Below are 27,212 nucleotides of genomic sequence, written 5' to 3'. Positions count from 1 at the left end.
CCCTTCCCTCTTCTTCATATTTCTCTCCCTGCTTTTATTTTCCTCATCTGCAAATATTGTATCAGTCTTCTGTAAGGAGTAGCCATATGAGCAAAATGATCCAGCACAGAGCATTCCCTTAATAAATAGGTACCATTATTACTACCAGGAGCTCTGGTAGCATAATGGCTAAAGCACTTGACTGCTAACCAGAAGGCCGACTTGACGGCACATAACAACAACAACAACAATTATTACTACCAGGAGCTCTGGTAGCATAGTGCCTAAGGCACTTGACTGCTAACCAGAAGGCTGGCAGTTCAAACCCATCAGCCACTCCTTGGAAGGAAGACTGGGCAATCTACTTCCGTAGAGACACTGCCTCAGCAACCCAAGGAGGGGTCACTATGAGTCGGGGCCGACTCTATGGCACATAACAACAACAACAATTATTACTACCATTAATGTTACTATGTTTGCTAGATGTCATATGAAATTGACTAAAGCAAATATTAGCTATTTCAAAAGCATCAGTTTGCCTTCTTTTTCATTAAAATTCATTAAATCCTAAAGGCAAAAAAAAAAAAAAAATCATTATTTGGCTATAATTTTCTACTGAATCTTGACAGTATATGAAAGCCATCCTAGAGCAACCTGAGAATGAGACTTAAGAGTCAGCTCCTGCTTCTCTTCCGCTGGCACATGGATTTCTCTGGAGAGCCCTTCAGTAATTATGAGAGGAAAACAATCTCCAAATGATTCCTTCCTTCCCTCATCTGTTGTCTTGTATCTGTCTAGGGGTCAGGGCTTTTAAATAATTAGGCTACCAGGAGACTGTCCCCTGCTCTTCTCTCTAAGTAACCATGCTTGTTCCCTGTGCATTCCTCAAAAAAGGCCATTGAAGGATAAAAAGCATGAAGCCCCATGTGTTATTGGCAGAGCTTATTTTAAACTTCACTTGAATTTTTAAATTGCTATATTTATTTTGCCTTCTTGTGAAAAAAAAATGTATTTATTTTGTAGATAATTGGGCTTCCATCAAATTGTGCTGCAAAAAAACAATTGAGATTTTAGTTTGAGTTCTAATGACTTATCCTAAACATTTTGTGTGTATTGCTCTGAACTTTTTTTAATTGTCATCATCAATAAACAACTAAATCTGCAAAAAGAACCCCACATTTGTTTTCATAAAATTCCCAAGTAATCTTGTGAACTAGTTTACTATGTTACAAATGAGAAAGGTTGCTATACAGTGAGCCAGGGAATCTCAAGCTCTGTGAAGATGGATAATTAGAACATAATTTTAAGTTGCTTAAGGTCCTTGGGGAAAAAGGACAAGTTACCATTGAGGATGATTTTGTAAGCATGTCATTGTGGATTAAACTATTATGTCCACTTAATCCTTAAGATGCTGAGCCAGAAAAAAGAAAATCATTGTTTTAGCTCAAGGGTCACATATAGTGAGTGATTCTTCTTTATTCGGGTTCAATAAAAAGTGATTGCAGGAGGGCTTCCTTCAGAATCAATAGGAAAGGCTGAAAAGAACTGGTATTTTCAGAACTCAAAACCATACATATCCTTCAAGGCCTACAAACTCCTCAGCTCTGAAGACATTTCTGGTCTTCTCTACCCTTTTGTGCTTCTTGTTTCTCTGTTTCTAGCAACATATTTCAAAACAAGAACAGGAATGTTTCTTTGTTCTCCCTATGGGGGCAGGAGGGCGGTAGAAATCAAGACGGTTAAGTACTATATCTTCGAATTCTAGATTACTAGATACTATAGGAGATGAAGGAGCTCTGGTAGTGTAGTACCTAAGACACCTGACTGCTAACCAGAGGCTGGTGGTTCAAACTCACCAGCCACTCCTTGGAAAGAAGGTTGGGCAATCTACTTCTGTAGTGATACTGCCCTGGAAACCCAAAGAGGTATTGCTATGAGTCAGGTACGACTTGACAGCACATAATAACAACAACAGCAACATGAGATGAAAAAATAATCAGCTGTCTCTGTGCTTAAAAGATTATGAAACTTAAAATGGGACATGGAGAGGGGGTAGGAAGAATAGTTTAGCAAAGCTGAAGGTGTGGGGATTGGGAAGAAATGAGAATTAAATGAGAATTAAAATATACACTTCTACCCATCCAGACACATTTTTCTCAATTTTTGTTGATTACTGTTTAAATACAGAATTTTTCACTGTGATGACCAAAGATAACAAACAACAAACACCCTCAGATTGTGTAGCAGATATTTGTGTTGTAAAAAACATAGGGACTGTAAATCAATGAGGTCCAGGATGGGTAAAATGATAGATTGGGATCTGAAAATAAAGGTTCTAGATTCAGTTATACAACTGAATTTCTCTGGGACTTCCCAGAAAGTAAGCATTTGTTTGATTGTTTTTTTCTCCTAACCTTTAAATGATGAATAATATATATTTAATATATTTTTTATTTTAATTTTTAAAATTATATGTCATTTGCCCTCCATAGAAATAGTTGTTGTTGTTATGTGCTTTCGAGTCAGACCTGACTCATAGTGACCCCTCCTTGGGTTTCCGAGGCAGTATCACTACAGAAGTAGATTCCCCAATCTTCTTTCCGAGGAGTGGCTGGTGGGTTTGAACTGCCAGCCTTCTGGTTAGCAGTCAAGTGCCTTAGGCACTACGCTACCAGAGCTCCTAAAGTACTTTGAAATCTGTCCAAAAAAATAGAAAGATTAATAGTTATTTTCTTTTCTTTTAAGTTTATCTTAAACCAGTTCTCTTTCTAAAGCTAGTTAAAAACAAATCTCTTAGAAAATTTGAAATAGGATGTCTTAAAATTATTTCTTTTGTGCAGATTTTACTTTGCACACAGCTGACTTTTCTGGCTTGTTCTTATTCAGGTATCTGAGGGTCAGGTGAAAGAGCTAGGTTCGTCCGTCATCAATGCTGCTGATTTGGATGTTCCTAAGGACCCCTTGCTGTTCACCATCACTCATGAACCTCGCCATGGCCTCCTCATCACTGTGTTTAGTGAAGACCTCCCTCTGTATAAGCAGCTAGCAAACCCTGACCAGAAGCATCAACTTGTTCACAACTTCTCCATGGAACTGTTCAAGACTGGTATATCATATTCTTCTTCTATTCATTTGTTGTTGTTGATTTAATAATTTAACCCAGAATATATGATAATAAATCACAGAAATGGGGGGGGGAGAAATAGCATTCATATACTTCATTCATTTACCACTTAAGGTTTTCCTCTGGGTTCTGGATTAATATGGGGCATGAGGTCCCAGCTAGAGACAGTGGGAAATGGAAAAGTAAATAACATGTTTTATTTCATTTGTAGAATCTCATTAAAGATACTTATGATTGTTCAGATTTTAGCTCATGCTTTTAATCCTTTTTTAAACTATTGAGATCATGGAAATGAGTCTTAAAAGACTTGTCTGCCAAAATTTCTACTTTTGAAACAAATGTAGAACCACACACAATAACTCATTATTCTTGAGGAGAAAATTTGCTCTTTGGGGAAATGACACATTGGGATAACAGGCTGAAATATTTTTTTAATTATTTTTTTTAAACTGATCTCATTCCATTTTTCCATATGTAAAATTTTTTTTTTTTTTTAATTTGAGAACAGTATGCAGTTATAGAATCACTGTCTATCCTCATTTTTCTTCCTGCCTCTATGTGTTCTGTTTCCTCAGCCTGGAATGTCCTTCTCCCTTCTTTGCTGGTTTGGCCAGTCCTCCTCTTTAGAGCCCAGCTTGTTGACCTCCTTGGAGCCCACCCAGATTTCCCAAGCCATTCCTCCCTTGTGCTTGCTTTATCTTTAATACTTGTTCTAATTTTTTCATACTGCTTTTAAATTATTTTTCCCCAACTACAGTGTAAGCTCCACCACTTGTCAGTTTGTCGTATGGTGGTGGCTTGCATGTTGCTGTGAGGCTGGAGGCTATGCCACCACTATTTCAAATGCCAGCAGGGTCACCCATGGTGAATAGGTTTCAGGGGAGCTTCCAGACTAAGACAGACTCTGAAGAAGGAAGGAGTCATCCACTTCTCAAAGAACTGACCAGTGAAAACCTTATGAATAACAGTGAAATACTGTGTGATATATTACTGGAAAACATTATGAAGATTGATAAAGCGTCTGCAACAGTGGGCTCAGGTATAGCAAGCATCGTGAGGCTGGTGTAGGACAGGGCAGTGTTTCGTTCCGTTGTACACAGGGTCACTATGAGTCAGAGCTGCTCGATGGCACCTAATGACAACACTGTAAGCTCTCTGCCCCAAAGTTTGTTGTACAACACTCTCTCACATGTGAATCTGAAAACTAATTCCTATATTTCTCAGTTTGTACAATTTGAAAAGAAATAATCCTGAAGTTGAAATGACAATATTATTATCAAGTCAAAAACAATGTGTAGCAAAAGATCAAGTCAATAACAGCATGTAGCAAAAATTGAATGGGTTGTTACAAATATGAGTTGTTTTTAAAATTCTAAGACAACATAAAAAGAAGTTATAATTCAAATTTTATATTCAATATCAGTTTTTTTTAAAAAAATAAGATTTATTCATTGTTTTGGGGTTAATGAGTACTATATACTCATTTTATAAAATTCGGACTATATGGTTATTTAAGAGAAAAATAAAACTCAGGCATAAATAATATTTTGTTTAATATTTTAGTAAAATTCTCAGAGATTAGATCTTCACTTCTCCTTTAGGTTCCTATATGACTAGTGTTATAAATACTACTTCATGCTTTTGTATGTGTTCATACACCACATAGACTCAAACATATGGAACCTACTACTACCACATTAGGAGCTCTGGTAGCATAGTGCCTAAGGCATTTGACTGCTAACCAAGAAGGCTGGTGGTTCAAAACCACCAGGCACTCCTCAGAAGGAAGGTTGGGCAATCTACTTCAATAATGTTACCACCTTGGAAACCCAAGGAGGACTCACAATGGTTTTTTGCTACCATATTATATAATCAGTTTTCTTCTTATCAGTTATTATAAGCATCTTCTCAGATTTTAATTGTTAGTTGAAAATATGTTTTTTTTTATATAACTCTAAGCCATTTTATTGTATGGGTGTATTTCAATGTAATATTATACAATTATCTCCTATTTTCAAATATCAATGTAGCTTTTCATTTCCTACTATTTATTATAAGTTACATAATAAATAAATGCCTTTTGTGTAAATCTTGGTATATATCTCTCAATATGTTTTTTTGATAATTTTTTTTAGTTAGATCACTTGGCAAAAGAAATGTAATTTTTTAAAGGCATTTTTGGAAAACACTGTCATTGCTATTCTGTGTATGAGCCCACCTGTTTTTCTAACCAGTGGTGGAAGATACAATTCTTTAAAACGTTTGAGAATTTGATAGCTAATGGGATCTCCTTGTTACCTTGATTTGAAATTCTTAGATTATAATTGAGATTGAACATATTTTCATGTTTATTTAGTATTTATATTTTAACATTTGTGAATTGACTGTTTATGTTCTTTCCCCATTTTTCCATTGTGATATGATTATTCATATTGATTTATAAGAGATCTCAGCATATTAATAGCTTTGTCACTTACGTTACAAGTTAGCTTTTACATTTTTTTTTGCCTTTAATTCATTTTAAATACAGAAATTAAAAACCATAAGTAGTAAAATTTATTATTTCACTTTCACTTTCTTCTTTTGTTTTTATATTTAGAAAGAACTTTTTTTATATCCAGAGATAAAATATGTACTTCTATTTTCTTAAGTTTTTTCAAACAACTTTATTGAGATATAATTTACATGCCGTAAAATTCACCCATTAAACTACATAAGACAGCGTTTTGCAGAATATTCACAAAATTATATAACCACTAGCATAATCAATTTTAACATTTTTATCATCCTGAAAGAAACCATTAGCAGCCACTCCTATTTCCCCTCCTCTCAGTGCCTGAGAATCACTAATTCACCTTCTGTCTTTGTGGCATTGCCCATTCTGCATATTTCATATAAATGGAACAGGTGGTTTTTTGTGACAGGTTTCATCCACTTAGCAGAATGTTTTCAAGGTCCATCCATGCTGTAGCATGAGTCACTACGGGCTGAATAATATTCCATTGTATGGGTATAGCACATTTTATCATTTACTCATTTTTCAGTTGATAGACAGTTGGGTTGCTTCCACTTTCTGACTTTTATGAATCATACTTCTAAGAACAACCATGTACAAGTTTGTATATAGATATATACTTTCATTTATCTTGGGTATAAGGCAAAGAATACTAGAAAGATGTTTACTTGTGCTTTATTGACTATGCAAAGGCATTTGATTGTGTGGATCATGACAAATTATAGATAACATTGAGAAGAATGGGAATTCCTGAACACTTGATTGTACTCATGAGGAACCTGTACCTTGACCAGGAGGCTGTTGTTCGAATAAAACAAGGGGACACTGCATGGTTTAAAATCAGGAAGGTAGTGCATCAGGGTTGTATCCTTTCCCCATACTTATTCAATCTATATGCTGAGCAAATAATCCAAGAAGCTTGACTATATGAAGAAAAACATGGCATCAGGATTGGAGGAAGAATCATTAACAACCTGAGATATGTTGATGACACAACTTTGCTTGCTGAAAGTGAGGATGACTTGAGACACTTACTGATAAAGACTGAGGAACACACTCTGCATTATGGATTACCTCTCGATACAAAGAAGACAAAAATCCTCACAACTGGACCAATAAGCAGCATCATGATAAATGGAGAAAAGATTGAGGTTGTCAAGGCGTTCATGTTGCTTGGTTCTACAATTGATGCCAATGGAAGCAGCAGTCAGGACATTAGACGACGTGTAGCACTGGGAAGGTCAGCTGCGAAGGAACTGTTTCAAGTGCTGAGGAGCAAGGATGTCTCCTTGAGGACTAAGGTGCGCCTGACACAGGCCATGATATTTCCAGTCACTTCATATGCATGTGAGACCTGGACAATGAATAAGGAAGACTGAAGAAGAGTTGATGCTTTTGAGTTGTGGTGCTGGCAAGGAATGCTGAAGGTACCATGGACTGCCAAAAGAACTAACAGATCTGTCCTGGAGGAAGTGCAGCTGAGATGCTCCTTGGAAGCGAGGATGGCCAGACTTCGTCTCACCTACTTGGGTCATGTTATTAGAAGCAACCATTCCCTGGAGAAGGATGTCATGCTTGGTAATGTGGAGGGTCGACAAAATAGGGGAAGGCCTTCAATGAGATGGATTGACATGGTGGCTGTGACAATGGGCTCAAGTATAGCAAGGATCATGGCGCTGGTGCGGGATCAGGCGGTGCTTCGTTCTGCTGTGCATGGGGTCACTATGAGTCGGAAGGGACTCAACAGCACCTAACAACAACAACATCTTGGGTATATACCAGGGAGTGGAATTGCTGAGTCATATGGTATCTAACATTTTGAGGAACTACCAAACTGTTTTCCAAGGCAGTTGCACCATTTCACATTCCCACCAACATTGTTGTTGTTGTCAGGTGTTGTTGAGTCAGTTTTAACTCATAGCAACCCTATGTACAACAGAACAAAATACTGCCTGGTCCTGCGTCATCATCACAATCATTGCCATGCTTGAGCCTGTCATCATAGCTACTGTGTAAATCCATCTGATTGAGGTCTTCCCCTTTTTTACTGACCCTCTCCTTTATCTAGCATGATATCCTTCTCCAGGGACTGGCCCATTCTGACAACATGACCAGAGCATGAGAAATGAGATCTGACCATTCTTGCTTCTAGGGAGCATTCTGGCTATCCTTCCTCCAAGACAGATTTGTTCATTCTTCTAGTAATCCATGAGTACATTCAATACTCTTTGCCCACATCACAATTCAAAAAATGCATCAATTCTTCTGTGGTCTTCCTTATTCATTGTCCAGCTATCACATGCATATGAGACTATTGAAAATACCATGGCTTAGTCCTCAAGGTGACATCTTTGCTCTTAAACATTCTGAAGAGGTCTTTTGTAGCAGCTTTGCCCAATACAATATGTCATTTGAATTCTTGACTGTTGCTTCCATATGCATTGATTGTGGATATGAGTAAAATGAAATCCTTGACAATTTCAATCTTTTCTCCATTTATCATAATGTTGCTTATTGGTCCAGGTATGAAGATTTTTTACTTTCTTTATGTTGAGATGTAACCCATACTGAAAGCTGTGGGTTTTGATCTTCATCAGTAAGTGCTTCGAGTCCTCTTCACTTTCAGCAAGCAAGGCTGTGTCATCTGCATATTGCATGTTGTTAATAGTTCTTTCTCCAATCTTGATACTGAGTTTTTCTTCATATAGTCCAGCTTCTTGGATTATTCCTCAGCATACAGATTGAGTAAGTATGGTGAAAAGATACAACTCTGACACACACGTTTCCTGATTTTAAACCACGCAGTTTCCCCTTGTTCCATTCGAATGACAGCCTCTTGGTCTATGTACAGGTTCCTCACGAGCCAAGTTAAGTGTTCCAGAATTCCCATTCTTCACAGTGTTAATTTGCTATGATCCGCCAACAATGTATTAGAGTTCCAATTTCTCTACCTCCTTGCTAACATTTTATATTGTCTTTTAAAATTGTAGCTATCCAATTGGGCAATAAATGATATAATGGTTTTGATTTGCAATTCCCTAATAACTAATGAACATCTTTTTATGGCTAATTGGCTATTTTCATACATTTTTATATCTTCTTTAGAGCAGTGTCTATTCAAGTCTTTACCTCTTTTGAAATTATTTGTCTTTTTATTATTGAGCTGTGAGAGTTCTAGACCTTATCAAATATATAATTTTCAAATGTTTTTCTCTGTTCTGTGACATGTGTTGGGTTGGTTCAATCATAAAAAGATTTACTTACTTTCTTTCACTTTTTCCTTCTTCTAGGAATGAGGTTGCTGTATGTGCATGATGATTCTGAGACTCTCGCTGATGACTTCACAATCCAGTTGTCAGATGGGAAACATAAAATAATTAAAACCATTTCAGTAGAGGTCACTCCGGTTAATGATCAGAAACCAATGCTGAGCAAGTAAGCTACCTGAAGAGTCCCTTGTCAGATTTTCTATAAAATTCTATGAGGTCTGGAATGTTAGGTGCAAATGCATTGTGTGCCCCAGAGAGAAATGAGTCTTCTGCAACTCCCATCTGTCACAATTTATCTCACCCACTTTGGGTATCTAGAAACTTTGGTGCAAATGTCAGTGTAACCTCTCCTGAACAATTCTCAAATTAGCTCAGTAATTATTTGATTGTATTTTAAAAGTTCTATTTAGTTGTGAATGAATAAGCTCACTCTAGGTGAACTACCAGCCTTCTGGTTAGTAGTCAAATGCCTTAGGCACTATGCTACCAGAGTTACCAGAGGTAAAAGAGACTGAACTGAGGTATCTGGGCTTTGGTTTCTTGATGCCAAGTGGTGTCATTCAAATGTCTTTTATCTGAATTCCAAGGAAATTTAGTTTGAAGCTTTCTCAAACACAAAACTATCAACAGTAGGATGACCACACATGAGCTGGAAACACTGGTGGTAGAGGCTCCCTCCTCACTTTGGTAAGGCCAGGGAAAATGGCTATATAGGCTGTGAAAATAGCAATGGTTATAGAGGGCCTACAAAAACCACAGCAGTTGGTAGGAGCAGCAGCTGTCTGTTCTAGTCCCGTTGTCAGTGAGTCAGTTCTGATTCACAGTGACTCCATGTGTGTCAGGGTGGAACTGTACTCCATAGGGTTTTCAGTGGCTAATTGTTGGAAGTAGATTGCCAGGCCTTTCTTCTGAGGTACAGCTGGATTGACTCAAACCTCCAACTTTTCTGTTGGCTGCCAAATTCACTAATAATTTATACCATCCAGGATTTCCAGGTACTTGCTATCCCAGCCCATTTTCCAAGATGCCAAGGGCTAATGAGACAACTTTAGCACCAAGAAAATATGAATCACTGTCAAGAGAAGACAAGCTACTCAGAACACTAGTAGGAAGAGAGGTAGTAGAGGGCTAGAGAAGATCTTAAACATCACCAGACTCGGGATAGCATATCATAAAGGGACATGGAATAAGTTATTTAATCTCTTTAAGTAAGTTTCTGTCTGTAAAATTTGGACAATAATACCTAGTCTACTTACTTCATGGAGCTGTTGTGAGTATCAAATAAAATAGTGTGAACAAAATCACTTTGTAAAATTAATTATAAACCTTGTAAAATTATAGTGTTCTATAACGTAAGCAATTGTTGTTAGGTATACTATTGAATTGATTTTCAACTCATCGGGACCCTATGTGACAGAGTAGAACTGCCTCATAGTGTTTTCTAGGCTGTAATCTTCACAGGAGGTAATCTTTATGTTAGATCTTTCTCCCATGAAGCTACTGGGTGGGTCCAAACCATTGTCTTTTTGGTTAGCATATGAGTACCATTGTCCTACCAACAGCTTCTTAATCTAAGCGATTGTTGTTGTGTTGTGTTCCATTGAGTCATAGTGCCCCATGTGACAGAGCAGAACTGCCCCGTTGGGATTTCTATACTGTAATCTTTATGGAAGAGATTGCCGGGTCTTTCTCTCATGCAGCCACTGTGTGAGTTCAAACTGCTGGCCTTTCGGTTAGCAACCAAGCACTTAACCATTTCACTACCAAATTAGAAGTATGTAATTACCTTATACCATTTTCATTGCTGCTGTCTCATTGCTTATTTGCACTTGGATGTGAAAAGTAAAATGAGAGCATATTTCACATGGATGACCCATTGTTTTCAGTGGTTTGAGTGTTGAATATCATCCCTTAGTTATTTGAGGTTGAGAAACTAATAGTCATTATAAGTGCTCTCTGCAATAATAATAACTTCTGTTTTCATATCAACTCAGTAATTTTCCTTTTTCCAGGAAAGCAGAAATTGTGATGAATATGGGTGAAACTCGTATTATTTCTAGTGCTGTTCTTTTAGCCACAGATGAAGACTCACCCAGGGAAAAGATTTACTATTTATTTGAAAGGCTTCCCCAAAATGGGGAACTTCAGCTTAAGGTTAGTGGCCTTTTCACTTTTATTTTTTGCAAGTATAACAGGTATATATTTTCTCACATACAAATTTCTATAACTGACTTTAGTCTCTAAAATCCACATTTTGCCCAGAAGTAGACATTTTAATTTTCCTTATTCAGGGTGAACTAATATCCTTTAAATTTTCTTAGTCAACTCAGGGTAAATTCAACCAATATTAAGGTTCTCCATTGTTTCTCACATCACACCCCAAGGAATATACCTAAATTCTGAGGAGTGGAAAGTTAGGGAAGAAAACAAATTGTCTGGTTTTACATGAGAACCCAGCATCCTTTGAAAACATCTGTTATTAAACTTCTTCAGGTTTACCAGTTCTCCCTCTCTCAGCTAAATTCCAGACCATACTTAAACACATGAAAAGTTTGATATTTTTTTTGCCTTCCTCTCATGCTGGAGACAACCCCCTCTGCCTTTAATTCCTCAGTGACCATCTCTGTCCCCTTGATATTAGGGGCAGCAGCCCCAGGGCAACTGCTCCCCCTGTCATTTGTTCTTGTTGCTATGTGCCATCGAGTTGGACCCGACTCATAGCGACCCCTCCTTGGGTTTCCGAGACAGTATCACTACAGAAGCAGATTGCCCCATCTTCCTTCCAAGGAGTGGCTGAACTAAGTGGGTTTGAACTGCCAGCCTTCTAGTTAGCAGTCAAGTGCCTTAGGCACTACCCAGAAATTATCTTAATATTACCACCTCCTGCCTTCTCAGAGAAACTGAGCAATGAGCAGCTTTCTTGTTTCCCTTCCAATTCTCATCTTCTGCCCATTGCAGGAGTAATTCTCTCTTCTCCAAGAACACAACTCACTCCGCAAATGGCCTACCAAATTGTTCTGTATTATATCTGAGACAAACTTAAAAGTCAAAGCTTGCTGCCTCTCTTCTCCATTCCCTCTTCCCTTTGGGGCACCAGAGACCTCATGTTAAGATTTAAATGGGCAAAATGTAAGGGTTGAGGGAAACTTCATGATGTCAGATTTTGCCATATTTGAATCCACTGAATTGCATTATGTAAAATATTAACATTCCTGGATTTGTGTGTGTTCTGGAAATTATTTGCTTTAGTGGAAAGCAAATAAGCGTGGAAGCATTAGTGATACTAGGGATAGAGACACCTGTGTTCTACTGATGACTCTTCCAACAGCTTGGTTTGTGTTCTGATAGCACCTCCTTGTTTCACTTCAGTCTGGAACAGCAAAATTTTGATCTGATTCAGACTATATGCTCGATGCCCAAGGATTAGACGAATGTAAATTACAGATCAGTCACTTGGGAAGATCACTTGAGTAATCAGTCAAAATGCTTATTTGAATGGTAGATTAAGACTAGCAACAACAACCACCAATCATCCCCAACATGATTATTTGATTAAACACTTAACTTTTAATCTAATGTAGACACAGTCCTAGGAAAAATGGCAAGGATTCATTCTGTGTGAAACAGCTTGATAGTCTTAGATTGTAGGTACCGTAGAGAATCAGAGTGAAGAGCAATCAGTGATTTGAATTGAGGTACAGTTGTATCCTTATTTCATTTCCAAAAGTAATGAAGAAGAAATGCAGTGAAATCTCATATGTAGGTAGCTTGGGAACTGAAATATTTTGGATATGTGAAAATCCAGATGGGCCCAGGTTCCCAGTATGGACCCACATAGTTCTCTCTCATCTCTCTGGGGGTTCCTCAAGTCTCTCCTAGACCAGGGATTAGGCCCTCAGTCCTCCTGAACTCTCTCAAGGGCACCTGTTTTCTTGTTGGCTTTCTTTAGCTTTCCTCACCTTGAGTCTGACTCTTATCTTTGGCCTCCTTTGGGCCTTCAAATGATTCTATCAAGTCAAAGTTCACATTTAGGGATGCAAGTTAAATAGAATTGCAGTCTGTCCAATTTAAAACCTGAAAGAGAATCTGTTTCTAAAATTATATTTGCAAATAGACCTTATGATGAAAACAAGCACTGAGCTTAAATTTTGCAATATAATTAATTTTCACCCAGTGAGCACTGGGGCAGAACATACCTGTCTCCAAATATCAGATAGCCAAAATTATTAAAGAACTGCACCATAGAATTTTCAAGAGTGTGACCTTTTATAAACAAATTATCAGGCCTTTCTTTTGAGCTGATTTTGGGTAGCTTTGAACTACCAACCTTTTGGTCTAGTTGTTGAGTGTTTAATTATTTGTACCACCCAGGGAAGCCAAATGACCTAATGGTAATACATTAGGGGAGGGGAGATGGCAAAGTTTCTTTACTAGGAAATGGGAATTTGTGGAAAAATGCATCAAGGTGAATAGAACATAAATTATTTAAATCTCAGTTTCTTAAGCCAGCCAGAAAAAGCACAAGAGAACATTATATAGTAAATTTTTAAGATGACATTTCTCTTGAATTATGTCAAATGATTTTTTATGACCTATTCTTAGGGAAAGTTCTGTATTTTAAGACTATAACATAGGATTATTAAACATACACAGATTGATGATTACATTTTCTAATACAATCTGTTTTCAGAATAAACCCGCTTCCAGGATCAGAATCTTTAACTGAAAACCTTTAACTCGACTTCTGCACTAAGTCCTGAATGGAATATACATTTAACAAATGTTGGCTTATTTCTAGAAGAGTCTACTAAAAAATAAGATGTGATATTTGCAGTTTATATTTTTGGCTGATTTAGTGTATAAATGTAGGGAGTGATAGGGATTTTTGAATATTTCTGAGGGGCTGTAGTAAGGCTGGGAGCAGATGCATCCATTCTATTTTGTATTAACTCCTTTAGATAAGCCAGGTAACAACTCAGTTTGAAAAAGTAGGTTTGATTAGTTGTATAATGACATGGGCTGAAAAAAAGAAACCCCAAAAGATACACGCTTAATTATTTTTTTTAAGAACCTTTTCCAGCAGCTAGATTACCCAGCTGCTCTCATTAATTGGAATATTTAATCAGCTATGATTGCTTATGGTAAATACTTTGGAAGTAGCAATACTGTTGAATTGCCACATGACAGTCAAAAATCCTTTTGGTTGAACCTAGTTTTTCCCCAAGGTCTTAAATTGTTTATGTATATATATGATGTATAGATGTATGTATACGTATACATGTTGTGTTGTTGTTGTTATGTGCCATCGAGTCAGACCCAACTCATAGTGACCCCTCCTTAGGTTTCCGAGGCAGTATCACTACAGAAGTAGATTGCCCAATCTTCTTTCCGAGGAGTGGCTTGTGGGTTTGAACTGCCAGCCTTCTGGTTAGCAGTCAAGTGCCTTAGCCACTACGCTACCAGAGCTCCCATACATATACATATACATATACATATACATATACATATACATATATATGGAGCTCTGGTAGCATAGTGGCTAAGGCATTTGACTGCTAACCAGAAGGCTGGCAGTTCAAACCCACAAGCCACTCCTCGGTAGGAAGATTGGGCAATCTACTTTACAGTTATACCACCTCGGAAACCCAAGGAGGGGTCGCTTTAAGTCGGATCTGACTCGACGGCAGTGAGTGAGTATATATAGATTTTTATTTTTTTCTTCTTTGGGAAAGAGAAAAGGTAAAAAGACAAAAAGTAGACTGGAATTTCCCTAAAATATTAGAGGCTTTTGGGGGATATGGTCAATGTCCACTAAAACATCTTTGAAAAAAGAAAAATCCTGGGCAGCTGACTAATTGTGGCACCTTTCAGATAGGGAGGGACTGGGTCCCGCTCTACCCTGGCATGAAATGCACTCAGGAGGAAGTGGATCGGAATATGCTGAGATACACACACACCAGGGCAGTGGACTCCCAGAACCAAGACAGCTTCTCCTTTTACCTGTGGGATGGTGACAACCGGTCACCAGCATTTGACTGCCACATCACCATCAAGGGCATGGGAAAAGGTAAACACGTGTTCTACCAAGGTTGATTAGTAACAACTTATGTAAATGGAAGTGAGCTAGTCTAAGCACTTAACAAATATTTTCTCCTTCTTTCCTTCATAATCCAGTCAATACCTCCACCCCTACCTGAGACCTATTTTGCCTGGGGTCAGTGAGGCTCATGAGAGTAGAAGAGCAATCCATTTGTTACTTTTGGTGTTTCAGAAAGCCTATTGGAAATGTGGTCTTGCCCATAATATGGATACACAGGTTACTTAACTGTCAGGTGTTTTTGCTTTAAATAAAATTATACCAAATCAATATGATAACTTTAATTTTATCTTTAGGAAGTAAATTGTTACTTGAAGTTTCACATGAAGAATATTTCCAATATAAGATGACAAGTAATGATAAAGGAAATAAAAATAAATGCTTTTTAAAATTTAAAAAACAATGAAAAGAACTTTGTCATTGAAAAGATTAGAAGCTACACTTTTCCACCTTGAAAGCATAATTTCCTTGGAGATGAGGGTGAACCTCTAAGATAACAAATTTCTCTTCAATTAATTGAGCAGCCCCATTTGCTTGATAGCATATAAGTGGTAGAAGGACAGTTTAACAAATACTAGAAATAATACTAGCAAGGAAGTGGGTGTAAGCCCTTAATGCTTAACTATCACTACTTCATAATTTTGCTTAGAGCCCATGTGAACAGGGTAAAGATCGTATCTCATTTATTTGTATAGTGTAGTGCCTAAGGCACTTTACTGCTAACCAGAAGGCTGGCGGTTCAAACCCACCAGCCACTCCTTGGAAAGAAGATTGGGCAATCTGCTTCTGTAGTGATAGCTCCTTGGAAACCCGAGGAATGGTCATATGAGTCAGATCCAACTCTACAGCAGTGAGTTTGGTTTTGGTAGGATTAAACATAGCCTTAGATCCTCAGCATACGCTTGTTGGGTGATTGACTGAACCTACGTCTTTTTTTGCCTTGCCTACCTGGGAACTCAGACCTAAATTGGATGCTCGAGTGCAATAAAACTCTTACTTCATGTGCATGGCAGAATTACAATTATCCTTATTTTTTAAAATTTAGGTCAACTAGTTTCATATTTTGATATTTATTTTTGACTGTATAAATATATATTATCTTTTTTCATGGCTGTAATAAGTATAATATGTATGCCTAAAGTCACTAAGACATAACTTTAGGATAAGTTTGATACTATTGTGTATATTCTACCACTCTGCAAAAATAAGACTGCTCATTATAAGTCCAGGCAAAATGTAATACAACTAATGTAGGGTAGACAACTAATGTATTAGAGTAAACTATCATCTTAATGACTTAGCACAAGGCAGTTTCCTGAGGGTGGGGGAGAGCTTTGTTTTTCTTTTTTTTCTTTTTGTTGTGGTGAAAACATCCACAAGACATTTGCCAACATAACCATTTCCACATTTACAGCTCAGGGACATTGATGATATTTTTTATGTCGTGCCACCATTATTGCTATCCTTTTCCAAGATATTCCACTACCATTAGTAAAAACTCAGTGCCCTATCTAGGAATTCAGTCTATCTAGGAATCCCCTCCCCCCACCAATCCCTGGTAACCAACACAGAAAGTTACTTACCTTCCCTGTATAAACCTTTCCTTGACTTTATATAATAGTGGACTAATACAATATGTGTTCTTCTGTGATTGACTTATCTCACTCAGCATAATGTCCTTCAAGTTCATCCATGTTATGTGGTGTTTTGCAGATACTCATAATATCGCACTGCGTGTATGTACCATTCTTCCATTGACGGGCACTTAGGTTGTTTCCATCTTTTACTATTGTGAGTAGTGCTGCAATGAACATGGGTGTGCAAATATCTGTTCTTGTCCTGGCTCTAACTTCTTTAGGATATATATACCTAGTCATGGGATTGCTGGATCAAATGGTATTTCTATTTCCATACCAATTTCTACAGTGGTTGTATCATTTTACAGTCCCATCAGCAGTTTATGAGAGTCCCAATCTCTCCACATCCTCATCAACACTTGTTATTTTTTTGTCTTGTTGAACTTTGCTTTTAATGCTACAGTGAAGTGATATCTCATTAGTGTTTTGATTTGCATCTGTCTAATGGCTAAAGATTGTGAACATTTCTTCATGTGTTTGTTGGCTGCCTGAATACCTTCTTTGCTGAAGTGCCTGTTCATGTCTTCTGCCTATTTTTTAACTGGAGTTCTGGTGGCATAGTGCCTAAGGCATTTGACTGCTAACCAGAAGGCTGGTGGTTCAAACCCACCAGCCACTCCTCAGAAGAAAGATTGGGCAATCTACTTCCATGAGATGTCATTGTTGTTGTTATTATGTGTCATTAAGTCATCTCTGAATCATAGCGACCTTATGTACAACAGAACGAAACACTGCCTGGTCCTGTGCCAGCCTCACAGTCCCTCCTTTACCTGAGCCCATCACTGCAGCCACCGTGTCAATCCATCTTGTTGAGGACCTTCCCCTCTTTTGTTGACCCTCCACTTTACCAAGCATAACATCCTTCTCCAAAGAGTGGTCCCTTCTGACAATGTGACCAAAGTAGGTGAGATGAAGTCTGGTCATTCTCGCTTCCAAGGAGCATTCTGGCTGCACTTCTTCCAGGACAGATTTGTTAGTTCTTTTAGCAGTCCACAGTACTTTCAGCATTCTTCACCAACACCACAACTCAAGAGTATCAACTCTTCTTCGGTCTTCCTTTTTCATTGTCCAGTTCTCACATGCATATGAGGTGATTGAAAATACCATGGCTTGGGTTAGGTGCACCTTAGTCTTCAAGGAGATATCTTTGCTCTTCAGCACTTGAAAGAGGTCTTTTGCCACATATTTGCCCAATGCAATACGTCTTTTGATGTCTTTTTTTAAATTTATTTTTATTGTGATTTGGGTGAAAGTTTACAGAGCAAATTCACTTTCCATACAGCAGCTCACATTCACTGTTTCATGACCTTGACTACAATTTACGACAATGCAACAACTCCCCTCCCACTTCCTCCCCCTAGTTACCTCTTCCCTGTGTCCTTCCCTCCTATGTACTCCTGCCCCCCCAGCAGTCTCCCTGTGCATACACAGCCCTTCTATTCTCCTGTATTTGATCTCCAGGGAGTGTATCTACCTAATGTAAATGTGCAACTCATATGCCTGTCTTTTCTTTGGCTGGAAGCCACAGGAGTGGGTTCAATTCCAGACCTGAAAGGCAACTAGGGGGCATAATCTCAGTGGTTCCATCAGGCTCTATCAGACCAGCAAACCTGCCCCCCCCCCCTTTTTTTTTTAATGATTTTGAGTTTTTTTCCACATTTTTTCCCACTCTATTTAACATCTCATGCAGAGATCCCCCTCCAAGTGGTTGACAGTGGTAGCCAGGCACCATCTGGTTCTACTGGTCTCATAGTTGTATAGGCTGAGGATCACATGGTGTACCAGTCACTTGGACTAATTGTTTCCATGTGTCTTTGTTTTTCTTCATTCTTCTTTGCTTTGGGTGATGAGAGACTCATCATTGCATTTAGATGGCCACTTGTAAACTTTTAAGATCCCAGTCGTTATCCACCAAAGGAGGATGTGGAACAGTGTTTTTGTTTGGTATGTTATGCCAATTGAGCTTGATGTCCACTGCTACTATGGTCCTGAGGCCACAGTCCAACTACTCACTCCCTCTGGCTAGCTTGCTGTGGCCAAGAAGTGACTGTAACCTATTGCTATAGCTCTACCTATACCTAGGAATTCTTACAGAACATACAATACCCTTGTAGAAACATTATGTAGAAACATTACCAACCCTCTCCATAGTCATGGACACACTTTCTCCTACATAGACATACCTAATCCTTCAGCCTGTCCTCCCATCTATCCACTTGTAGATGAATGTTTGCCATCACTAACAACACAGTGCTGTATGTGTAGAAGGGTTCATCTTTGTTGTCTGTACCTCTTATGCACTTCTCTATGTCTTCCTCTTTCTCAATGCTACTGTGTTGATCACTCACATTTGGTATATTTCCCTTCTCGTCACCCAAATCAATACTTGTCTCCACCTAACAGTGTTCCCTCCCCTCCCCTCCCACCCCTGGTAACCAACAAAGATAATTTCCTTCCATATATAAACCATTCCTTGACTTTTTACAATAATGGACTAATACAACATTTGTCCTGCTGTGCTTGACTTATTTCACTCAGAATAATGTCCTCCAAGTTCATCCATGTTATGTGGTGTTTTGCTGATATGCTATTCTTTAGGATTGCATAGTATTCCATTGTGTGTATGTACCATAGTTTGTTATCCATTTTTCTATTGATGGACACCTAGGTTGTTTCCATCTTTTGGCTATTGTAAATAGTGCTGTCATGGGTGTGCATATATCTGTTCTTGTCCTGGCTCTCACTTCTTTAGGATTGTTGTTGTTGCTGTTAGGTGCTGTCGAGTCATAGCGACCTCAGGTACAGCAGAATGAAACACTACCTTGTCTTGTGCCAGCCCCACAATATTTGCTATACCTGAGCCAACATTGTCTTCACCATGTCAATCCATCTTTTTGAGGGCCATCCCCTTTTTCATTGTCCCTCCACTTTGCCAAGCATGATATCCTTCTCCAGGGAATGGTCCCTTCTTACAACATGACTGAAGTAGGTGAGATGAAGTCTGGCCATTCTCGCCTCCAAGGAGCATTCCGGCTGCACTTCTTCCAGGACAGATTTGTTAGTTCTTTTAGCAGTACATGGTACTTTCAGCATTCTTCACCCACACCACAACTCAAAAGCATCGACACTTTGGTCTTCCTTTTTCATTGTCCAGTTCTCACATGCATATGAGGCGATTGAAAATACTATGGCTTGTGTCAAGCACACCTTAGTCTTCAAGGAAATATCTTTGCTCTTCAGCACTTGAAAGAGGTCCTTTACAGGAGATTTGCCCAATGCTATACATCTGGCATCATGACTCCTGCTTCCATTGGTATTGATTGTAGAACCATGTAATTTGAAGTCTTTGACAACTTCAATCTTTTCTCCATTTATCATGATGCTGTTTATTGGTCCCATTGTGAGGATTTTTGTTTTCTTTATATTGAGGTATAATCCATACTGCAGAATGCAATCTTCAATTTTCATCACTAAGTGTTTCAAGTCATCCTAACTTTCACCAGTTGTGTCATCTGCATAACACAGGTTGTTAATGAGTCTTCCTCCCGTCCTGATGCCACATTTGTCTTCATATAGTCCAGTTTCTTGGATTATTTACTCAGCATACAGATTGAATAAGTATGGTGAAAGGGTACAACTCTGACACACTCCCTTCTTGATTTTAAACCATGCAGTGTCCTCTTGTTCTGTTCGAACAACAGCCTCCTGGTCTGTGTACAAGTGTACAAGTTCCTCATGAGCACAATCAAGTGTTCTGGAATTCCCATTCTTCTCAATGTTATCCATAATTTGTTATGATCCACACATACCTAGTAATGGAATTGCTGGGTCAAATGGTATTTCTAATTCCAACTTTTGAAGGAATAGCCTACTGCTTTCAACAGTGGTTGTATCATTTTACAGTCCCATCAGCAGTGTACGAAAGTCCCAATCTCTCAGCATCCTCACCAGCATTTACTATTTTCTGTCTTGTTGAACTTTGCTACTAGTGCTGGAGCAAGATGGTATCTAATTGTTGCTTTGATTTGTTTTTTTATAGTTTTCTTTGTAGAGGTCTTTTGTGTCCCTGGTAAGATTTATTCCCAAGGATTTTATTTTTTTAGTAGCTATTGAGAACGGTATTGATTTCCTTATTTCTCCTTCAGCAATCTCTTTGCTGGTGTAGAGGAATCCAACTGATTTTTGGATGTTGATCTTATATCCTGTTGGCTGTTGGTTTTGCATAAATGCCTTTTATTATGTTGAGGGATGTCCCTTCTATTCCTATTTTGCTGAGAGTTTTGATCAGGAATGGGTGTTGGATTTTATCAAATGCCTTTTCTGCATCAATTGTCATGTGGTTCTTGTCCTTTGTTTTATTTATGTGGTGGATGACGTTGATTGTTTTTCTAATGTTGAATCATCCTTCCATACCTGATATGAACCCCACTTGGTCATAATGAATGATTTTCTTGATATGTTGTTGGAGTCTTTTGACTAGAAACTTGTTGGAGATTTTTGCATCTATATTCATGAGGGATATTTGTCTGTAGTTTTCCTTTTGAGTGATGTCTTTGCCTGGTTTTGGTATCAAGGTTATGCTTACTTCATAAGATGAATTTGGGAGAATTCCATCCTTTTCTATGTTGTGGAATAGTTTGAGTAGGATTGGTGTCAGTTCTTCTCTGAATGTTTGGTAGAATTCGCCAGTGAAACAAACCATCTGGGCCAGGACTTTTTTTGTGTTAGTAAATTTTCTATAACTTGTTCAAGTTCTTCTTTTCTTATGGGTCTATTCAACTTTTCTACCTCACTCTGTGTTAGTTTTGGTAAGTAGTGTGTTTCTAGAAATCTATCCATTTCTTCCAAATTTTTAAATTTGTTAAAAGTACAGTTCTTCATAGTATCCTCATATTTACCTTTTTATTTCAGTTGGTTCTGTTGTGATATCGTCCATTTCATTTCTTATTCATGTTATTTGTATTCTCTCCCTCTTTTCCTTTGTTAAATTTGCCAGTGGTTTGTCAATTTTATTAATCTTCTCAAAGAACCAACTTCTAGTCTTGTTTATTTTTTTTCTATTGTTTTTCTATTTTCTGTTTCAAGGATTTGTGCTTGAATCTTTATTATTTCCTTTCTTCTGGTGACTATTGGCTTTCTTGGTGTTCTTTTTCTAATTGTTGGAGATATTGGTTTAAAGTGTTGATTTTGGCTTTTTCTTCTTTTTTGATGTGTGCAGTTATTGCTATAAATTGGGCTCTGATCACCGCTTTTGCTTTGTTCCAAAGATATTGGTATGTTGTGTTTTCATTCTCATTTGATTGAAGGAATTTTTTTATTTCATTTTTTTTTCTTCTAATTACCCAGCCATTCTTATGGTGTTGTTCAGTTTCCATATGTTTGCTCTTTTTCTGTTGATATTTCTATTGTTGTTTCTAATTTGATAGCATTGTTATCTGAGAAGATGGTTTGCAGTATTTTACTGTTTTTAAATTAATAAGGCTTCCTTTATGCCACCAATATGTGGTCTATCCTGGAGAATGTTCCATGTGCACTGGAAAATAACATATATTGTGTATATTGTGTGTTGTTAGGTGAAGTGCTCTGTAGATGTCTATAAAGTCAAGTTGGTGGATTGTATTGTTCAGCTCTTCTGCATCTTTGTTGAGTTTCTTTCCAGTTGTTCTATCTTTCATTGAAAGTTTTGTATTAAAGTCTCCTACCATGACTGTGGAGTCATTTATTTGCCTTTTCAATTTTGCTGAAGTCTGATTTATGTATCTAGGGGGTCTTTCATTTGGGTGCATAGATATTTATTATGGTTATATCTTCTTGTTCAGCTGATCCTTTAATCATTATATAATGTCCTTCCTTGTCCCATATGGTGGTTTTTGTCTTAAAGTCAATTTTATCAGAAATTAATATTGCCATTCCTGCTCTCTTTGGTTGTCATTGTCCTGATATATCTTTTTTCCACCTTTGATTTTTAGTCTATTTTGTCTTTGTCTCTCAGGTGTGTCTCTTAAAGACAGCATATTGATGGGTTATGTTTTCTGATCCAGTCTGCAACTCTCCATCTCTTGAATGGTGCATTTAATCCATTGACATTCAGTGTAATTATTGACAGATATGAATCAGTTGCTGTCATTTTGTTATGTGTTTTTTCATGGTATTCCTTGTTTCTTTGTTCCATATAATTTTCTGTGCTGAGCTCATTATGTTTATGAGTCATGTTCTCATTTCCTTTGTTGCTATTGTTTTAGTATTTGCTAAACATTTGTGCTTGTCCTCTTTTTTATTGTGATGTGAAGGTTCATTATTTTTCTTTGCAGTTACCCTCTGATTTATAATTTTCTCTCCAAGTTTAGAACAGTCCATTCTATGTTGCAACTCTCTTTGACTTCCTCACCATTTAGAAGTTCTGTAACTACACTATTTTTCCCCCTCTTTTTGGTTTATAGTTGTCCTCATTTGTCAATTGATGTCTCTGGTTCCCTGTTTACAATCTTATAAGCTTATTTTACTTTGAATACTTCATATAGCTGTGTTGGTGCTGGGTTATGTCATCTTGTGTATTAATGGTTGGTTGTTGTTTGTTATTACTGGTTCTCTGTTCAAAGGTCTCCCTTTAGTATATTTTGTAAGGTTTGTCTGGTTTTAACACATTCCCTTAATTTCTACTTATCTGGAAATCTCCTAATTTCACCATCATATTTGAGGGACAATTTTACTGAGTATATAATTCTTGGTTGGAAATTTTTCTCTTTCAGGGTTTTATATATACCGTCCCATTGCCTTCTCAAGTGCATGGTTTCTGCTGAGAAATCAGAGCTTATTATTATTGGGTGTCCTTTTTAGATAACTTTACATTTTTCCCATGCTGCTTTCTGGATTCTTTCTTTGTCTTTGGTTTTGATAAGTTTGATGATGATATGTCTTGGTGATTTTCTTTTGGAGTCTATCCTGTTTGGGGTTTGTTGGCCTTCCTATATGGATATATTCTCCTCTTTCATCATATCAGGGAAGTTCTCTTCCAACAAACCCTGGGCAATTTTCTCAGTTGTTTTCTTTTCTCTTTCTGTTCTGGAATTCTGATTACCTGCAGATTATTCCTTTTGATGGTGTCCCACATGAACCATAGGCTTTCTTCATTTTATTTTGATCTTTTCTCTGACTGATCCCTTTCCAAGGAAGTATTCAGGTATTTATCTTCAATCTCATTAATTCTGTCTTCCATTGTTTTGATTCTACTCCTTTGCCCATTCAATGTGTTATCTATTTCTGAAAATTTAGTATTAATCATCTAGATTTCTATCTGTAGATTTTGTATCATTTCTAATTTTTTATTTGCTTTGTCATTTTGTTCTTGTATTTTCTTCTGAAATTGTTCTAGGGTTTTCTCTACATATTCCTTAAATTTGTCAGTGTATTCCTTGATCTGTCTCTCAGTCCTTTGAAGATACCTAAGTATAATTCTTCTGAAGTCCTTATCAGGGAGTTCCAATGCTGCTTCCTACTCAGGGATGTGTTCTGGGTCTGTATCCTGCTCCCTTGTTTCTACCACTTTATCTTGCTTCTTTGTGTGAACTGTGATGGTCTGTTGTTTCTGAGACATGTGAGGTTGTTGTATTTAGATCTCTGTTAACTGTGAAGAGCTGTTAAGGGTGATTCAGGCTCTCCTTGGTGGTCATTTATTGTTGGCCAGTTGGTGGAGAAGGAAGTGGTGGCTCTCAGTAAGTGGAGCTGCAGGAGGTGGAGGTGTGGGTGTGGTTGTTTTGTATGGGCATGGTTGCTGTCTCCCATTCAGTTAGACAACAACAACAATTGAAAAACCATAAAAAAAGTAAAAGCAAGAAAACAAAAAACATACCACAGGAATAGTCACCAAAAAAAGAAAAAGGGGAAGAAAGCAAACAAACAGACTACAACAACAACAACAACAACAAACCCTCAGTATCTGCAAAGGCAAGGCAACCATTGCCTTGGAGTCGGATCTGACCCATAATGACCCCTCCTTGGGTTTCCAAGGCAGTATCACTACAGAAGTAGATTGTCCAACCTTCCTTCTGAGGAGTGGCTGGTGGGTTTGAACCACCAGCCTTCTGGTTAGCAGTCAGGTGCCTTAGGCACTATGCTGTCTGAGGAAGGAGAATAATGAAGAAAAAAATGGGAAAAATGCAAAAAGAAACACAAGGAATGGGGTTAACCACGAGAAAGAAAAAAATGGGAACCAGGAACAGGGAAGAGAGAAAAAGCTGAAAGCTAAAACCTGGGAAGGGAAGAATAAAGAATGAAAATGAAATGAAAAGAACAAACAAAAGAAAGAATAATAATGATAGTAACAATTTTAAAACAGACAAACTAAAACAAAAACAAAAACAAAACCTCTGGGCACGACGGGGCAGAGCACCCAGGCTCCATCAGAGTACACAGACTGGGATGGTATTCCTGCTGGTCCAGGAGGTGGGTGAGAATGAGGGATAGACACACCCCTGTTCACCAAGAGGGTGTGTGGTGTAAGAGTAATAGGGAAATATAGCACCTTTCCAGTCATTTGTGTCCACAATGTCCTTGTGGTTCCGGCAAGTGGAGTCTATACTAAGGTCCCTGGAATCTGAGAGAATGCTGTTGCTTTAAATATCCAATATGGTTGAACAGCTAGTAAACATTCAAAATTGCTGTGCCCTCCAGACAGGCAAAAGTCCACAGCTCAACCCATCTCTCTCTTCGCTGCTTCTGCTTTTGTTCACCAGCCCCCAACACAGTCTTCTGTGCAGCCTCTGGCTAGCAGCACTGATTTTTAGGTTAATTCTTAGGTCCTAGCACCACTTGGCAATATCCCAGCTATCCATGCCATCAGGATTGCTGACAGACTGCAGCTCCCTATGTCTCCTTTTTCAGTGTATGCATGCAAATTCTTCTACTAGTCAGAGTTCATTCCACTTTTGTATCCTTCCTTTCAAAGCTCAGGGCTCCAAGATTATCTTCTGTATTTGTGTTAATTGGTTTCCCTTTTCTTTGTTGAAGAGGGTCTGTGTAATTTGTTTGCCCATTCTGCCATCTTACCAGAAATCTCCTCTATCTTTTGATTTTTTCACTGCTGCTTCCACTGATGTTGATTGTAGAGCCAAGTAATATGAAGGCTTTGACTTCAATCTCTTCTTCATTCATCGTGATGCTGCCTATTAGTCCAGCTGTGAAGAGTTTTGTTTTCTTTATATTGAGGTGTAATCCATACTGCAGACTATAGTTTTTAATCTTCAGTAAGTGCTTCAAGTAATCTTCACTTTCAGCAAGCAAAGTTATGTCATTTGTGCATCACATGTAGTTAATGAGTCTACCTCCAATCCTGATGCTACATTCTTCTTCATATAGTTCAGCTTCTCAGATTATTTGCTCAGCATATAGATTGAATAAGTATGGTGAAAGGATACAAACCTGAGGTATACCCTTCCAGATTTTAACCCATGCAGTATCGCCTTTTTCTGTTCGAGTGACAGCCTCCTGATATATGTACAGGTTCCTTAGTACAATTAAAGGTTCCGGAATTCCCATTTTCCCATAAGGCCTTTGTCAGATAAGTCATTGCTGAATATTTTTTCCCAATCTGTAGATTCTCTTTTTACTCTTTTGGAGAAATCTTTTGATGCACATAAGAGTTTAATTTTTAGACAGTCCCAATCATATAGTTTATTTTCTGCTGTTTGTGTATTTTGAGTTATATTTGATAGTCTATTTGTGCCACAAATTAGGGCCCCTAAGTTTGCTCCTTTTTTTTTCTTTGATGAATTTTGTAGATTTAGGTTTCACATTTAAGTCTTTGATCCATCTGGAGTTAGTTTTTGTGTATGGTGTGATGTATGGATCTTGCTTCATTTTTTCTGTAAATGGATATCCAGTTTTACCAGCACTATTTGTTTTATAAAAAAAAAAAAAAAAAAAAACTATCTCATTCCTATTTAATGGATTTCAGCACTTTGTCAAAGATGAGTTGATCATAGGTGGATGGATCTATTACGGGGTTCTAAATTCTGTTCCACTGGTGTATGTGTCTGTTGTTGTACCAATACCTGGCAGTTTTGATTACTGTAGCTGTACACTAGGTTTTGAGATCTGAGAGTGAGACCTCCTATTTTTTTCTTCTTCTGTAGTGCTTTGCTTGTCCAAGGTCTCTTTCATTTCCATATAAGATTAGTGATTGGCTTTTCCATGTCTTTAAAGAATGTTGATGGGTTCTGGATTGGGATTGCATTGAATGTATAGATTGCTATGGGTAGTACTGCCATTTTCACAATGTCCAATCTTCCTATCCATGAGAATGATATATTTCTCCATTTACATAAATGTCTTACAGTCTCTCTCTCTCTCTTTTTTTTTTTTTTTAATTGTGATTTGGGTAAATATTTACAGAGCAATTCACTTTCCATACAGCAGTTCACATACACTTTGTCTCATGACAGTGACCACAGTTTACCACAATGCAACAGCTCTGCTATCACTTCCTCCCCATAGTTACCTCTTCCCTGTGTCCATCCCTCCATGCACTCCTGCCCTGAGCTGTCTCCCTGTGCATAAGCAGTCCTTCTTTCTCCCATGATTGTTCTCTCAAGGA

At 37.8% G+C, this 27,212-nt stretch overlaps 1 protein-coding gene across 1 annotated transcript in view; it reads left to right on the top strand.

The window, feature by feature from the left end:
• The window catches only part of FREM1 (FRAS1 related extracellular matrix 1), a 212,180-nt gene that overhangs the window by 93,855 nt on the left and 91,113 nt on the right, over positions 1 to 27,212 (top strand). Inside the window, exons 19-22 of the mRNA XM_007956225.1 lie at positions 2,866 to 3,085; positions 8,909 to 9,053; positions 10,900 to 11,041; positions 14,759 to 14,954. Of these exons, the coding sequence (XP_007954416.1) occupies positions 2,866 to 3,085; positions 8,909 to 9,053; positions 10,900 to 11,041; positions 14,759 to 14,954 (703 nt within the window). The remainder of the gene's footprint in view (positions 1 to 2,865; positions 3,086 to 8,908; positions 9,054 to 10,899; positions 11,042 to 14,758; positions 14,955 to 27,212) is intronic.

This window comes from Orycteropus afer, unplaced genomic scaffold (genome assembly GCF_000298275.1).
Source record: "Orycteropus afer afer isolate SDZICR_OR568_19922 unplaced genomic scaffold, OryAfe1.0 scaffold00584, whole genome shotgun sequence".
Lineage (NCBI taxonomy): Eukaryota > Metazoa > Chordata > Mammalia > Tubulidentata > Orycteropodidae > Orycteropus > Orycteropus afer.
The sequence above is the reverse complement of the archived record's forward strand: the minus strand, read 5'-3'. Positions and strand labels throughout refer to the sequence as shown.